Source organism: Stenella coeruleoalba, assembly GCF_951394435.1.
Source record: "Stenella coeruleoalba genome assembly, chromosome: 10".
Taxonomy (NCBI): Eukaryota; Metazoa; Chordata; class Mammalia; order Artiodactyla; family Delphinidae; genus Stenella; species Stenella coeruleoalba.
The window spans coordinates 49104841-49122103 of record NC_137156.1 but is presented as its reverse complement, the minus strand read 5'-3'; the positions used below and the strand labels follow the sequence as shown (position 1 = coordinate 49122103).

At 44.8% G+C, this 17263-nt stretch overlaps 1 protein-coding gene across 9 annotated transcripts in view; it reads right to left on the bottom strand.

Moving 5' to 3' along the window:
* The window catches only part of CMC1 (C-X9-C motif containing 1), a 130226-nt gene that overhangs the window by 67741 nt on the left and 45222 nt on the right, over nt 1-17263 (bottom strand). For 2 of the 9 annotated variants that reach the window (XM_079935565.1, XM_079935564.1), the window contains exon 2: nt 11142-11366. The exons of 1 other annotated variant lie outside the window; for it this stretch is intronic. In XM_079935565.1, coding sequence (XP_079791691.1) covers nt 11142-11169 — 28 coding nt within the window. In that variant the 5' untranslated portion in view covers nt 11170-11366. Of the gene's footprint in view, nt 1-4815; nt 4922-8040; nt 8176-9061; nt 9226-11141; nt 11367-17263 lie in introns of those variants that run through there. 6 more of the 9 variants (XM_079935571.1, XM_079935567.1, XM_079935563.1 and 3 more) reach the window with 5 other exon arrangements.

The window sequence follows — 17263 nt, the reverse complement described above, 5'->3', positions numbered from 1 at the left end:
GCCTGGGCCTCCCAGCAACACACCCCTGATTTATTTTCCCTCCGGTGTCCGTCTGGAACACAGTGGGCTACTTGCATCCTTACGAATGCTCCTCAATGCCTCTGGCCACACTAGCTCTACCAGTTCTTCCCCTCCACCTTGTAATAGTTCATAAAATTTAACAAAACACATGGACCACTTTGATAACACAGCAAGGGAATTATTTTTATATTGAGACCTTATTTACTTATTTCAAAGATTCAATCCTTGCTTAAATCACTCACATCTTTCTCAGGATAGCCTACAGAGCCAGTCTGAGTTCTGAGTTAAAACCAGTTCCACAATACAACTTTCTTCCTACCACCTTCACCAGACTGCCTCTGGCTAACCTTGGCTGAAATTCAAGTTCACCTTCAGAACAAAAATTTATCAAAATGAGGATATTAAGATAAATAATTAAGATATGTGTACTGTAGAGGCTGAAAGCAAACTCTAAAGGAGTCTCAAAAATATTCTGAACTATGGTAACACTGAAAAAAGTATAAACACTCCCTAGGTAAGCTCTGCTCCTACTCCTCCCGCGGCAATCCCACAAGGCTCCACCTTAAAAATGGTACTTTTTATGCTGTGCTCTCAGTGCTTGCCTACATCTCCAAATCTACTCGGCCCACATTTTCAAGTACCTGTTAGTAATTCCCAAGTCCCACCAGCATCAGAATTTCAACTTAAAATTTCTATAGTTTAGGGCTTCCCTGGTGGCGCAGTGGTTGAGAGTCCACCTGCCGATGCAGGGGACACGGGTTGGTGCCCCAGTCCGGGAAGATTCCACATGCCACAGAGCGGCTGGGCCCGTGAGCCATGGCCGCTGAGCCTGCGCGTTCGGATCCTGTGCTCAGCAACGGGAGAGGCCACAACAGTGAAAGGCCCGCGTACGGCAAAAAAAAAAAAAAAAAAAAAAAAAAAAAATGTATAGTTTAAATCTTTATTCTGCCACCCCAGTGGTTATATTCTCCTTCTTAGCTTAAAAAAAAAAAGCCAGCTTAGATTTATATAGTACACAGAAAAAGCACAATAAATATTTTCAGAAGAAAGGAAAAAGTGGTGGCAGAAGGGATCATTTTACAAATGCCATCACAGGCAGGAGCAGGCGTTATGAACCTGAGGCTTACAAAGCTCAAAGCAATCTTGCATCATCACCCAGCAAATCACTAGTCAAGTCAAACTCAAGCTCAATCTTCTGTCTTTATTTTCCATCTCCTACCTCTTATTTCCTTATCAAAGTTTACTTATTTAACATCACACTGAACTCTTGTTCTACCCAAAGTGCTCCCTGACCCCAGCACCTGAAAGCGAATTCTCCACCCTCTAACCCCACGGTGTTTCATGCACAAATGCTATGGCTCTAATCACACGTGGACTTAGAACACAGCACAGCACACTACCTACGAAATCTTCTCCTGCTAGATCAATGGTTGCTACAGACTGAACTGTGTCCCCACCACCACCATTTTCATGTCGAAGCCCTAAACCCAAAATGACTGTAGCTGGAGAGGTGATTAAAGTTAAATGAGCTCATATGGGTATAGCCCTAATCTGATAGGTGGCCTTGTAAAGAAGGGGAAGAACCAGTAGCCAAATCGGTCTGCACCTTGACTTCGAACTCCCAGCCTCCCAAACTGCGAGAAAATAAATGTTCACTGTTTAAGCCACCAAGTCTATGGAATGTTATTATGGCAGCTCAAGCAGACTAAGACAGGGTTTGGTACCAGAAGTTTTTGATTCTGGCTGCATCTAACAACCACACCTGAGAGGGCTTTTAAAAATTGTGATGTCTGGGTCCCACCCTAGACCAGTTAAAACAGAGATGCTGGGGTAACACCCAGGCATTGGTATTTTTAAAAGCTCCCCAAATAATTCCAATATCAGATTCTAGATTAAGAACCACTGCACGGGACTTCCCTGGTAGCACAGTGGTTGGGAATCCACCTGCCAATTCAGGGGACGTGGGTTCGAGCCCTGGTCTGGGAAGATCCCACATGCCACGGAGCAACTAAGCCCATGCACCACAACTACTGAGGCTGCACTCTAGAGCCTGCGAGCCACCACTACTGAGCCTGTGCGCCTAGAGCCCGTGCTCTAGAAGCCACCGCACCGCAACAAAGAGTAGCCCCCGCTCACCACAACTAGCAAAGGCCCGCGCGCAGCAATGAAGACCCAACGCAGCCAAAAATTTTAAAAATAAATAAAATAAATACATTTTTAAAAAGAAAGAAAACAGGCGTATCATGCCAGACACCCAAGGGTTAAGGGGCATAGCCCAAGACCCCTTCCCTCACCTGGCTGTCCAGCCTAAGTGACTGGAAGACATTAAAAAAATTTAAAAAAAACACTGCACGAAACTTAAGTATAATGAGGTCAGAGACCATGTCTCATTAACCTCCATAACTCCAACTCCTAGCATATAGTAAACATGCAATAAACCTATTTAATAAATGACACATGTATTTAAATTTTCTATATTTGATAATCATTATACTAACAAATAGTTGAAAAAATATATTCATTCATTTGATATTCATTCTGTTAAACACTTATCAGGCACCTACTATGTACCAAGCAACATGCTAAGGACTGTTTATACACTGATGTACCTTATTCTGCAGCATAAACATTTAAAACTCTGTCTTTCAATTAATCATATTTAGTTAATTAACAAATCCTTTAATCTGGAAAACCTCCCAGTAACAGTTCTTTAGCAAAATCACAATGCAGGATAGTAAACACCACGTTCTTAAAAATGTTTTCCCTCAATCTCTTTACTTACGAATGTAAAAGTATAATGGGGGCTGGTGGGGGGAGAAGGTTAATTTGGGAATCAAATTTGGGCACATTTTGTGTGGCCCACTTCTATCAAGTCTAAGGTACTTGCGTTTTTGACATCTATACACCTAGACTTTCCTAAAAATATAGCATTAACACCCCTAGAGATAAATAACCATACTAATCAAGTCAATGAAACATGAACTTTCCGTGCTGAGTCAAGAACCCCTTGAGACCAGCTGGAAGTATTTAAAAACATACAAGTTTAAGGCTTGAAGCAGCCTCAACTTCTGATACATCTTACTCTCCCTGCCCCTCATCCTCAAATCTCAGATTATGCCATTCAGAATTCTTAAAGGACCTGAGGTTACTGGCAAAGTCTGAAACAAGTCAGTCCTACTCATTCCCAAATTCAATTCGGTGCTAAATGCGTAACAGTACAGTGCCTCCTGGGGCTGGTGGAGAATGTCTTGCAGTCTAGGTGTAATTAACTGGCCTATCCTTTCTAATCATCCTTTCGCTAATATAAAGGTATGGAACCATATGAAAGACATTTACTGGTCACCACGCAAGGAAATATTCCCATTTTCACATCAGATTTTTCTTCATCTCTCAAGTTATGTGATACATATAGACATACCCCGTCTATAGGTTTCATTCCATTTCTCAAGGAAAAAACTCTAGATTAGAATGAAAGAAACTCCATACCCAGGTTATTTGATATTTTGGTGGTTTTTAAAATTCCAAATATTAAAAAAAAATTTGCAAAACACTGGAGGGTGGTGACCATCAGGGAAAGCATCCTCTGAAATTAATTTTTTTAAAAAATGAACAAGACTTAGATAAGTGTGGGGGTGGGGCAGAAAGGGAAAAATTCCAAAAAGAAGGAACAGCATGTCAAATGGCCTAGATGAAAAACAAAAACAATTTGGCATGTTAGGTATATTTAAACTTTTTTACCACAACCCCGAGACACTTTACACCTGGACGCAGTACACACATCTATGTGTATTTATGTATGTGTGCAAGGGTATCCCTTCCTACCGGACCTGCCTACCTGATCCAAGCTCTCACTACCCAAACTAAGGTTCCTAACACTCACATAAGTTATTTTTAGGATGGAGCTGGTGTCCCTCCCGTGGCGGGGAACACAGGTGCCTCCTGAAGGAGAGAACCTGAAGCATCACACCTGCAACCTTCCCAGCACCGCCCTGGGGCATGGGAGCACTTGGCGGTTTTCCTTCTTGGGGTCCTCTCCCCCTACCCCTGCAGCAGGCCTGGGCTGACAGGCATCACAAAGCCCAGTCCCCTTGCCTCCAAAGCAGGACAAGCCCTGCAGCACACCCTTACTCAGCCTCCTCCCCTCCTGCTCCTGTTCCCCTACCTCCCTGGCAGGTTTTTCCTAAGAACACTCCATGAATAAATGATCTGCACATTAAACACCCAAGTGGTGCCCAAGTGCCCGAATCTCGTTCCTCAATACTGTGCCCAAGTAAAGGAACCACAGCTTGTCTGAGAAATGAGTAATTCTATGGCTGGGCCAGGGGAGGCCCTACAGAAGCCAGAGATATCTTGTGTGAGAAAAAAAAAAGGAAATGCTCAAAAAATGATGGGAGCACATCCCAAGGACCCAGAAGCTGGTTTGAACGAACTCTCACTGGCCAAATCTGAGAAAACGTGAGTACCAAAATAATTACACATGGTAACAAATGATGAACCATGGAGAAGATAGAAATTCATGAGTCCACACCAGTAACAAATCTGTAAGTTTCTTGTCTACAGCAAAAAAAAAGAAGATAGAAATTCATGAGTCCACACCAGTAACAAATCTGTAAGTTTCTTGTCTACAGCAAAATGTCAACAACCATCTAATAAACGTGGAGAGAGCACTGGAGGTAGAAAACCATCATTCTGTAACCATCATAGGAAAGACTGAATCAGGCAAAAATCAATGGAGGCTCAATTACTTATTAATTACAAGAGAGGAAAAAACATAGCAAAGAAATGGGACAAGACCTTGGCCGGGTGGTCAAAATTACAACCACCCACGAGGGACGGACCTCCCATGCCTCCAGGTGTGATGCCCCAATGCAGATGGTTCAGCTGAGATCTCGCTTGGGCTCTGAAAAAAAGTCAGATCAACACACAATGAAGGACAGTTCTACCTGTCACTCTTGCACTTGCAGTGTCTTCCTGTTATTCTTGGATAAAATTCAAACTCCACCAATGGGTTTAGGAGACATTGCATGATCACAGTCCAAACCCCACAGGGCCTCCAAAAACATCCCTCTTTGACTTCAATGCTTCTCTCTTTCCTGTGCTCTCTGCTAATGCCAGCGTTTTTAAATTTCGGAGAACAGAGGACTTCCCTGGCAGTCCAGTGGTTAAGAATCCGCCTTCCAATGCAGGGGACTTGGGTTAGATCCCTGGTCAGGCAACTAAGCTCGTGGGCCACAACTACTGAGCCCATGTGCTCTAGAGCCTGCTCGCCGCAATGAAAGATCCCGCATGCCGCAACGAAGATCCCACGTGCCGAAATAAATAAATTTCAGAGAACAGTTTCAGGTTGTTAATCTAATGAGACAAAAGCAATATATTTTCTAGTGCAAACATGATTTGAGCTTAGCAATACATAAAACGTGGGAGTCAGATTTTTAGCTCTCAACTTGAATATAATTTGTGTGTAACCAGATACTGTGAAAACACAGAAGCAATAAAATAAAAAATTTTCTAATCAACTACATTATAGTATTTTTCCATATTAATCACACAATGCTCAGAAAAAGAAAAAAAAAAAGATTCTCCCAACCGTTTAGATGTCTAACTTGAAAAGCAGAATCTTCCAGTGACTGAGTGTGCTGGTATACCTAAAGCTCATCTACCTCCATCTCCTTGGGAACCACTAAAAGAACCCATGCAACCTAAGTATTCCAAGAGCCGCCATAATGCCATCCTCCCAAGATACACACATCTTACTCACGGATTCCCCTTATTCTTCCCCACGTTCTTCCCCTTATTAGACTTCTGGAAGAAAACACCCATGAAGGGAGACACACGCACACACTTAAGGGAAATTCTCTCCTGCTGCCCCCACTGTGAATCCACCCTAATAGACGGGGCAGGGAAACTTCCTACCCTGCTCAAAGAGGAAAAGGTAGAAGAAAAACAGAGGAGAAGGGAATCTCTTCCAGTTGTTAGAAAAAGTAAGAAATCAAACTTCTCAGGCCCAGGTTCCTGTGAGTTGTCATCTGGGAATATAATCATGTCAGATGATTTCTCTGGACTCTGGAAGCAGCAAAGGCTTAACTGGGTGTCCTTTCAGGACAGCACTGGGCTGGACTTCCCATGACTGGGCTATTTTACAACTCGTTAGGGGCAGAGGTTAAATTCTAGAACTTTATCCAACAGAGATAGAAATAATATCTGACCAGTGGGAAAGATAATGCCCAAAATGACAGTTTATGGTCCTATTTAAATTAACCAGCTTTTATCTAAGCCAACAATCTATGACATATTCTAGTATCTACCTTCTCAATGCTTTCTGGAGTGTTTTTTACATTTTACTGGTTCCCTTACTAATTACTGAGTTGAAGAAAATCTTCAACACATATTCACTTTGTATTAGCCTAAGTAATCATTCTACCTTTCTGGAAATTCTGCTTCAACAAGCACCACTTGTAACACCCTTTCTATAGGTGATCAATAAACAACCTCTAAAATTTCAATCACCTAAGCTTGACTGGAGTTTTAAAATAAATACAATACTTGCAGAAAGAGTTATAAATTGGTAAAGTTATAACTTGGAATAAGACTAACTGCTTAAGTCCTTTTATAGGAGAATGAACTATACTGTATATTTCTTGAATCATTACTATGTGATCAAAGGTCCTGTTTACAGCTACAGATGTAGGGAGAACTTCCCTAGGAGCAGGGAGATTAGGCTGATAAGAAAACAAAGCTGAAGATCAAGTCAATAAACCTGGGAGATTTCAGAGCTGTGTTTCTCCTCTGCATGTTAGAACTGCCCATGGACTATTTTAAACCGCCAGAGGCTTGGGCAAAGTAATTCTGAACATCTGCAAGTGCAAACAGCAACTAGTATTTTTTTTAAATTTCTCTCTCCCTCACACTTTCCCTGGGTGTTTTGGACTCTCCTCCAGCTTTTCTTCTTTGCACTCAAATAGTAAGAGAAAATAGGGAACGTAATTATGGCTGATAAGCTTCCAAAGAGTGCTGGTATTGCCTCTACATTCACAGAAAGGAAAATTGCTTAAATAAAACTACATATAAGTATGCAACCTGCATTTCATTGTTGGGTTCAGAATTTCTTGAGAAAAATGGACAGTTTGTTAAAATGGCAGTTAGTTAAAAGCCGCTGCCAAATGAAAATCAAACTTGTATGAAGATTTTTTAAAACCTAACATAAACCAATGAGAAAACAGATTTTGCTATATAAGCTTCATTTGGCATATCTACTCATCTCAGAAACATACCACTGTGTACTGTAAGAAGCAAGAGGAATATCAAAATATGAACCTATGTTTCAACCTATGAACTAAACAAAAATTAAGTTTAAAAAGAAAAAAGCTGACTTCAATACATTTGTATCCTGATATTTAAACAAAGAAATATTTAAAAAATCGTCCTACTTGCTGAGTCCACTTTCTTACTTTCCATTCCAGTTTTGTTTCCATGTCTGCTTTCATCTGAATTTCCAATGAGCATCATGTTGTTAGACTGGACCATCACCAGCCACCCAGCTGAAGTCAAGAGCCTAGGAATTACTCTTCATGCCTCCCTTTCGCTCACCACTCTTATTCTATTCAACAGCAAGTCCTGTCAATTTCTCCTCCAAAACATCTTCCGAAGCTTTGTCTTTCTTTCCATGTCTTCCTAATACCAGCCCAGGCCAATACATACCAACATATCTGGCCTGGACTGCTGCTAACATCTTAACCTTCCTCTCAGGGCCCCTCTACAATGCTACCACTGCTATCAGGGTAGTAAAGGCATAAAGTATCATATTATGTCACTGCCCTCTTTAAAACCTTCCACACGTTTTTGATAACATCAGGAAAAGTCCAAATGCTTTCTTATCACCGCTCAAGCCCTGCAGCATCCAGGTTCTGCCTACCTTCCCAGCATCTTTCCTGACAGATCTCCTCCACACTCTGGCCCTCACTGCAATCAAATCATTTAAGCACTTGCACCTTGGAGCGCCTTAGCATACTGGTTCCTTACCTCTTTACAGGACTGCTTTCTCTGGTCCTTCAGATGCCAATTCACATGACACTTCCTCCTAGTGCTCTTCACTGACCCTTCCACCTAAAGTGGTCCTCGCTTTACCATCTACCTCTGTCACCGCTTATTTTCTTCACGTTTACCACAATCTGTAAAAGTGTGTAACGGGGAGAGAGGGGTGCTGCCTTCTTTCTTCCACCACTAGAACACAAGATCTAGACAGAGCAGGGACTTTCTGTCCTATACACTAGTTTCCTAGGGCCTAGAACATGACACGACACACAGTGAGGTGGCAACAAGTATCTGTTTACTCCATAAGGACTCAAACGGCGGCACGGCCGGCAGCACGGCCTGCAGCCCGGGCTGGACGTGGGATTCTGAGTCCCACCCGGACTCGGCTCCCCCAGCCACAAGACTTGTCAGCTACACGTCTATTTCCTTGTCCCTGAGTCACCAAAGGGGCTGTTTCACGTCTTGCTCTCCAAAGGTCGGAAGCCATTCCTCCTCCCACCGCCTTGAGTTTTCACATCCATAAAACGAAGGGAATGTCCTAAAGCCAATCAGCACTCCCCCCAGACCCGCAACTCTGCGAGCATCCTTCGCGCCGGATACCGCAGGGGACCCCTGAGGACGGCGTCGGAGGCGGGCACTGACGCCGCGCAGCACCAGGAGGGCGCGCCGAAGTCAAGGGGACGGGACCGGGAGTCCGGGGACACTTTCCAGAGAAACGGGCCCTCGTCCTGACCGGTGTGTTCAAGTCGGACCACAGATATTTAAAGGAGCCTGTGCCCCAAACTGTGCAAAGAGCATGATGACAAGGAAGCAGGCGCTAGAGGGGAAACGTCTGCAAGCCACAGTCGGACCACCATCCCCGAACCCTCCCGCCGAGGGCCGGCGGGCCGGGCGCCGGGGACGCGGGAGGGCGGGGCGGCCTCTGCGCCGCGCCACCTCCAGCCCGCCCCCTGCCCCACGCCCGCCGCACGCCCCCGAGGATCCGTAACCCCCGCCTCCCGCCCCGTACCTGTGGGGTCGAGGGCCATGTCCGCGCGCGGGAGGTGGCAGCCGCGTGGCCGCCCGCACAGGTGGGGCGGGGCTGGGCCCCACGTGAGATGCGGTGGGCGGCACGCGGGATCAGGAGGAGGAGCGCGGGGCCCTACGCAAAACTGGGCGGCCCCTACCCCTCTGATTTCCTGGTCGCGACTTCCGCCGCCCACTGCGCCTGCGCACTCCTAACCCCGCGCTCAACCCCGACCCGAGTGAGAGGACTTGTTGGAGGGAAGGGCCGGGGAGGGCGCGTCGCTGCGCGCCTGGGGTCGGGGGGGGGGGGGGGGGGGGGCCGCCTGGACCGCGCAGGCGCGCTGGGGACCAAAGGGAGTGCCTGCTGGCCCATCCTGTAAGTAGCGTGCCCGGGGGATGCGCGTCCCGGGGCGAGTCGGTTCAAGTCCAAGCCTCTCCCTGCACTCCCGCCTTCGAACCAAAGGAAACAGACTGCTCCTTTGTTTTTTCTTCGTTAACGTTCATTCATTCATAAGTGTCTATTTCATGCCTGCTAGGTTCCAGCCACGGTTCTGAATACTAGAGGGAAATAACTGGATAAAAATAAGGTCCTTAAGTCCCGAGGCGCACAGTGTTGGCGGGGAACCCGGGTATGGGCAGCACGCTGCTAAATGCGGCGAGCGGCACTTAAAGGTGGTGCAGCATCCTTGCACTGTGTGTAGCATCCTGATTCCGCGCCCCTCCCCCCCCCGATCGGAAGCCTGTGCCACCCCTGGAGGTTACAATTAGGAAGTGGGCGTTAGGGGTACCTCTGTCTCGTGAAATGATACCCTCAGGGCGCACAGACCGACTTGGGTGATGCTACAAATCCCCACTCTGGCAATTAAAGCTGCATGTTTGTGAGAAAAAAATGAAGGAAGGTGATAGCCATCGTCCTCAAGAACCCCAACTGTCCCCTTCTCAGTAGAGGAAACTCTGAGTAGCAATGATGCTCATACCCACTCACCAACCAGCCTTCAGAAAGGCTCCCTTGTCGTATCTAGGTGTAGCTAGCTCCAGCCCCCGAAGGGTGAGGTGAAGGGTGAGGTGCGGATGGGGACAGATGCGGATGGGGACAGATGGGACAGATGTTAGAAAAACAAGGAGCAGCTGCTTCCCTGTGAGGGATTTAAAGCTTTCAAAACGATCCCCTCCCCACCTACATGCAGGCCCTTCTCCCCTGCTGCTGCTTCCGCCTGGTCAGTTGGCAGAGAAGCTGACGAGGTGGAGCAGGGCTGGGAAAGTGGGTCTCTGCTCAGCAGGTCTTCCGTTTAAGGGCCTATTTGGGCATAACGGCCCTTATTACAGCTGTAGAATGAGGTGCCAAGCTGGAGAATTAATGTTTCACTCAGCCAGGCAGGAAACTGGGTATGTTTATAAATGTGTTTAGAAGCACACCAAATTCATTCTGGAGGTGAAGAATTTAATGTAGAAAGTAACTCTCTTTGAGGAGATGAGGTGAGGTATAAAAACACAAGTCAGACACACTTAAGTAGTTAAACAAAATCTTCCTTATACAAACGGGTGTCATGGTAAAGGCGGATCCTTGGAAAGCATCAGAGACCTAAATGCCTCCACCTGAATCCTGCTTCATGACCCGTTAGCTTTCTAGGTTGGCTAAGTCCCAACGCTTCTCTTGACTTTAGTTTCTAATTTGCAAGGTTGTTGTGAGAAATAAATGTAATACCATTAACACTCTTTCAGTCATTCAAGGACCACTTCCACAGTTTTTGCCATCACTGAGTATCACTTGAACCATTATTATTTAATGTTTTTTTATTTAAATCAACTCACTTAAAAAAAGAAAAAACCTAAATGAATACTCTCTACTTTAGCCTTATCCTAAGCAAGAATATCTGTAAAATCATGGGTGGTGTGTGCCCCATAAATCAGTGTATGGTCAGGCCACTCAGAATGGCTGTTCTCTTGCTCTCTGTACATCCCCTGCCCAGCCAGTGCCTGCCTCACCTACACCCTACTCATATGACTGACCTTCCTATGTACTTGCCCCAGGCCCCAGGTCCTGCCCACTGTCTGCCATACACGGTGGGATGTTGGTCCAGTACCTTGCTTCAGACACGTAAGCTCTCTCATCCATTAAACCATTGATGTCTCTGTTGCCGACTCCAGGCAGACTCCTTTCTTGGGTCTTGAAGCTCTTCCTGCAACAGACTGCTAGACCATCACACTAGGAGCACTGGCAAAAACAGCACATCACTGCCTGGTACACAATAGCGCATTCCTCTCCTCCCTCATATGAAACTAGGTCGTGTGGGGGCAGTCTTTACAATCTGCATGGGAAAGAGAAGTCATTTTCTTTTAAGTTAAATCATAAAAAGGCAATTGGCAATTCAAAACAGAAGAAATTTCCTAAGGGATCACACTATGAATAGACAATTTGGGGGTGCTTACTGCCATAGGAGCAGAAGAGGGAGGAGGGTCCGTAGTCCTGGGAATGAGCAGCAATTGTTATCCAGCCACAATCCTGGGATTCAGGCATTGAGACCCTAAGGGCCCCACAGTTGCTGTCACAGAAGATTGAGTGCCAGGACGGTTAGAAAAGACGTCAAAGATAAGGAGAAATTAAGGTTGGCCTTGAAAGATGGGTGGCAAGGGTAGGCAGAGAAGAAGGCTTGCCATGCTAGAAGAATGAGCAGAAGTGTCTGGGGTTCGAGCTGTTCTTGAAGGGGCGTGGAAAAGGAGGGAGGGAAGAGAGAGAAGGACACAGGAGCAGGAGCGCAGGGGGAGCTCAAGGCTGCGCTGCGGCTCAGGGGTGGGCGACGCCCGAAACCATATTGATGAACATGGGGAAGCGAGGATGGTTATAAATAAGACTGAAAATGTTAGAAAACCCAGATTCCCAAAGCCTTAAACATTAGGTTGCAGAGGATTTGAATGTGTTGTTATAAGCAGCTGAACGCTAACAAGTAGAAAAATGGCATTGTAGTCAAAGTGATGTTTTTCAAAGATTTTTCTGTAGGACAGATTTCAGGGGTGCGGAGAGAGCTAGGAGTTGAGCAGAACAGTAAGGAGCCTATTGCAGTCGTTGAGGCAGAATCAGATGATAACCTGAACTGAGGTGTGTGAAATGTACAAAGAAAGGGTGAGTGTGAGAGTAATTGCAAAGGGAGAATCTATACTTCCTAATTGTACTTAGTAGAAAAGGAGTCGAGAAGGATTTCCAGGTGATTCCATTCCTTGACAAATGTGTACAGACCAATGAGAAAGTCATGGTGATTTATTCCTGAGGGTCAATCTGCCCTTGACCCTCATTACTGGAGAGCAATACTGAGACCAAGGGGAAGTCAGGGAGAAGATGCAGGACACAAGGGAGCGAGGACAGCAGCTGAACCATGGCAGAGCATGTGAGGTGTGTAGACTAAACGTCTGTGTACATGCATATATTTATGTATACATATATATTTATTTTTTAGTCTAATAGCCAAGGAATGTGCAAGTACAAACAAATATCTTGTTTATCAAGTCAATTCTGACTGGATCTAGCATTCCTTTTTTTTTTTTCCCCCCCGGTACGCGGGCCTCTCACTGTTGTGGTCTCTCCCGTTGCGGACCACAGGCTCCAGACGCGCAGGCTCAGCGGCCATGGCTCACAGGCCCAGCCGCTCCGTGGCATGTGGGGTCTTCCCGGACCTGGGCACGAACCCGCATCCCCTGCATCGGCAGGCGGACTCTCAACCACTGCGCCACCAGGGAAGCCCTAGCATTCCTTTTTGCTCTAAGTTGAAATCCAGTTATTGTTTTGAAATTGAAATGGTTAGTCAGCCCTGGCTTGCTTCTAACTCCGCCTAGCTTCTGAATCAAAGACGATACCTTTTTGTGTGTGTGATTTTTTTTAATTGAAGTACAGTTGATTTACAACATTGTTTTAATTTCTGCTATACAGCAAAGTGATTCAGTTATACATTCTCTTTTAATATTCTTCTCCATTATGGTTTATCATAGGATACTGAATACAGTTCTCTGTGCTATCAGTAGGACCTTGTTGTTTATCCATTCCATATATAGTAGCATACATCTGCTAACCCCAAACTCCTACTCCATCCCTCCCCCAACACACTCCCCCTTGGCAACCACCAGTCTGTTCTCTATGTCTGTGATTCTGTTTCTGTTTTGCACGTAGGTTCATTTGTGCCATATTTTAGATCCTACATATAAGTGGTATCATACGGTATTTGTCTTTCTCTTTCTGACTTACTTCACTTAGTATGACAATCTCTAGTTTCATCTATGTTGCTGCAAATGGCATTATTTCCTTTTTTATGGCTGAGTGGTATTCCATTGTATATATGTACCACATCTTCTTTATCCATTAATCTGTTGATGGACATTTAGGTTGTTTCCATGAAAGACCATACTTTTTAATCCACCTATAGCTCTGCTCTGCCCGATCTTTGAGCCATTGAGAATTAAATTTGGAAGAATATTAGAAGCCCTGTTCCTACCAGTAGACAGACTTTGGAACTAGTTCTTGGTTAGAGGATCTCTATCTGAGGGTCGCTGGTGGCCCTGTCTGCTTTCTGAGCTGTGATTTAGCTCCCAGAACACCACAGCCTGTGCCCTCTCCGATTTGAATGGCCTGAAGTCCAGGTTGGTACTTGTACTATTCACTAGGGCTGCCATTACAAAGTACCACAGGCTGGGTGGCTTAAACAACAGACATTTATATTCTTACAGTTGGAGGCTAGAAGCCCAAGATCAAGGTGCTGGCAGGGTTGGCTTCTGCTGAGGCCTCTCTTCCTGGCTGTAGATGCTATCTTCTCCCTGTGTCTTCACATGGTCTTCCCTCAATCTATGTCTGTGTCCAAATTTCCTTTTCTCATCAGGAGACCAGTCGTATTGGATTAGGGCCCACCCTAATGAACTTCCTTTAACTTAATTACCTCTTGAAAGACCATATCTCCAAATAAAGTCACATTCTGAGGTACTGGGACTCAGGAATTCAACATATTAATTTGGTGGGGATACAATTCAGCCCATAACAGCTCTTCCCTGAATCCCAAATTACTTGGCTGGAGCCCTGACAACCTGCCTAGTGTTAGCCTCTCCCCAAAGGAATATACTTTGTCCCTGTTTCGCTGGTGGTTAAATAGGACCCCTTTCACTCAGGATCAGCCCTCTGAGCCACTTCAGAGCTCCTGTCCGCCCCTCATTGCCCATATCCAACTGATCACAACTTCCACTCAACCTTTATTTCTTTTACAACCACACTGTCATCACTCTTAGTCCAAGATCACATTTGCAGAGATGACAACAGCTTTCTACCTCGCTTTCTGTCCTCAGGCCTTTCCTCCACCCACCCATCCATCCTCTCTAATCCATTTCACCCTCAAAGTCAAATATGATCATAAAACTTGTCATATCAAATCCTTCAGTGGTTCCCTGTGCAAATAAAACCATTTCCTTTAACGAGCTCACAAAACTCTTTATAAACTAGTCCCAGCTACTATATCATTCTTTCATAATCATTCCTGTACTCTGCAATTTCTGCTATATAAACTTACTTGCAATTGTTTATTAAAGTATCTGTGAGACTATTCTGTGAACTATCCCAGGAAAATGGGTCAGATTCTGTGTTGAACATAAACATTTGAAACATTGCAGAAAGAGTATGTAGTGGAAGGAGAGGGCCTTTAGAACTAAACAGAGCTGAATTCTAATTCCATTTCCCCTTCTTTTTAACTTTTTTTATTGAGATATAACTTATATACAGAAAAGGGCACAAATATTTGTGCAGCTGAGTTTTTAACATATGCCCATACTTTTGAACCACCATCCATGTCAAGATATAAAACATTTCTCATCATCTAGAAGGTTCCCTGATACCCCATCATATCCAAACCCCACCCCACAAAAGTAACTACTCTCTTGACTTCTATGAGGATTTATTAGTTTTGCCTGCTTTTGAACTTTAATAAATGTAATAATACAGTGTGCAGTCTTTCATATCTGGCTCTTGTTCAACTTGAAAGCTAAGAGACTCATTCACATGTTGAATGGACCTACCCATCTCCTCTCGTACATCTAATTTCCATTTGATAAGTCATTCTCCACCTGAGCCTCAGTTTTCTCAATAAGACTATCCCTGCATGACTGATGTGAGCGTTAGATGACCTATATCAAATCTTACTGATGCTTTCTGCCACAAAGCAGGCTGTTCCTGAATTCTAGCTATTGTTACTGTGATGAGTATCTTTTACTTTTAGAAAATGGATCTTTTGAACTATTATTGCACTATATTCAGTTTTTTTGTTTTTGTTCTTGTTTTTTTAACAGAGTAGTTCAGAGCTACTTTGCCTTCAGGACTGAAATCTAGGTAACAACATGTTTAAATCAAGATTATGTGAAGCACCCTTCAAAGGAGATTTAACAGTGTGCCCTATCACTTATCAGGTGAGAAAAGAAAAGTGTGAAAAAATCACCTCTCACCTCTGCAGAAGGCTTTCTGTGTTTTATGTTTTATTTTTACTGTGTATCGTTTTTAGGGTGGCCTCCTATGAGAGAGACCACAATTTTCTCTGGGGTCAGAGACTCTTATAATAATAAAGATCATGATAATATACAACATGACTTACACTGGATATCTCTTACATTGGTCTCCTGCAGATGCTATGATCTTTGGAAACTTTTTTACAGGAGCTGACAAACTTGACAAACAACAGTAGTGCTTTTTGTTGTACACTGAGTCTGAAATATCAGTGACATCCTAGTTAGCTGCACTGAAAACATCTCAAGGTTCTTTTGCTTATTTAGAGGGAATAAGCAGTGAGAACTTTAGTGACATACACCAACTAGCTCTGCATTGTTAACCTGACAAGGACAAACTTGCTGAATTCATTATCTATTTCTCCTCCAAACTGGAGAACCTACTATGTACCATGCACCATGCTAGTCCTGGGGAAACAAAGAGAAGTAAGATGAAGTCCCTACCCTCAAGGAACTCAGAGTCTAGAGGGAGAGAGACAAACACATCAACAAATAATTACAGCCCAACATGAGAGAAGGTGATGTGGTAGCCTGGAGGAGGGAGAAATTAATTTGAATACCAAGGACTTTATATAAATGCTTATACTTGAATACCAGTGTCCTCATGTCCTGACATGACACCTCTCTTTAAGGTGCCTGACCTTAAATAAGTCAATGAAGCTTTGCCTCAGGACATATTAGATACGGGTCTAATTACATCAGTTTATTTCCTGAGGATGAAATTGTAAGATGCAAAATGTAGAAGCCATTAAGAGACAAGTTTTCTATCATGTAAAGAAAAGGTGATGCCTCTTTTCAGCCAAAGAGATACAGACATTTGAGACTGAGAAAATCCAGATGAACTGGAACCTCTGGTTATTTTCACTGAGGTTCAGCTCTATTCCTGCCTTTCTGTGTCTTCACTCTTCTTTGAGCCACAAAGGCTTGTGTATGGGACATGTCTGGTACACCCTCTCAGCCCCAGCTCTTGCTGTGGCCACCAGCGCTTTGTAGGTTTCAACCATCGTCAGGTGCAACCTGGCGGCACCTCGTGTGTCTCACTCGCTCCTCTGACACCTTGGAGTGGAGCATCCACAGGCTCTCTCAGCTGTCATACACACAACGACTTGCAGAGGGAGTTAGTGCCCAGGGGCCCACCTTGATCAAGGTGGGTGGGATCCAGTGGATAAATATGTCCTGCTTTCTATTCCCTGGGCAGACAGTTCTGAAGCACACTTTATACGACACCTCGAAGGCCCTGTGGTATCCAGCCCCAGTGACCTGTAACATGGGTCCACGTTATTATCCTTCCCTCCTCCCCTGATTCATTCTTCCCTCTCACTCCTGCTCCTGGGATTGTACTCCAAGACAATCCACTTGTACATGATCTAGGCTACAAAAGCACTTGCTGATTGCTTACCACTTTTCGTTTAAGCTAATTCAAATTGGTTGTCCTAATAAATACAAACACCTGCAATGGTTCCCTCACTGCCCACAGAATAAGGTCATAAAGCAGCAGAACTGAATGGGAACCCGTGGAAATCCGACCCAGAATTTACAATCTTTTTTTTTTTTTTTTTGCGTCGCGGGCCTCTCACTGCTGTGGCCTCTCCCGTTGCGGAGCACAGGCTCCGGACGCGCAGGCCCAGCGGCCACGGCTCAGGGGCCCAGCTGCTCCGCGGCACGCGGGATCCTCCCAGACCAG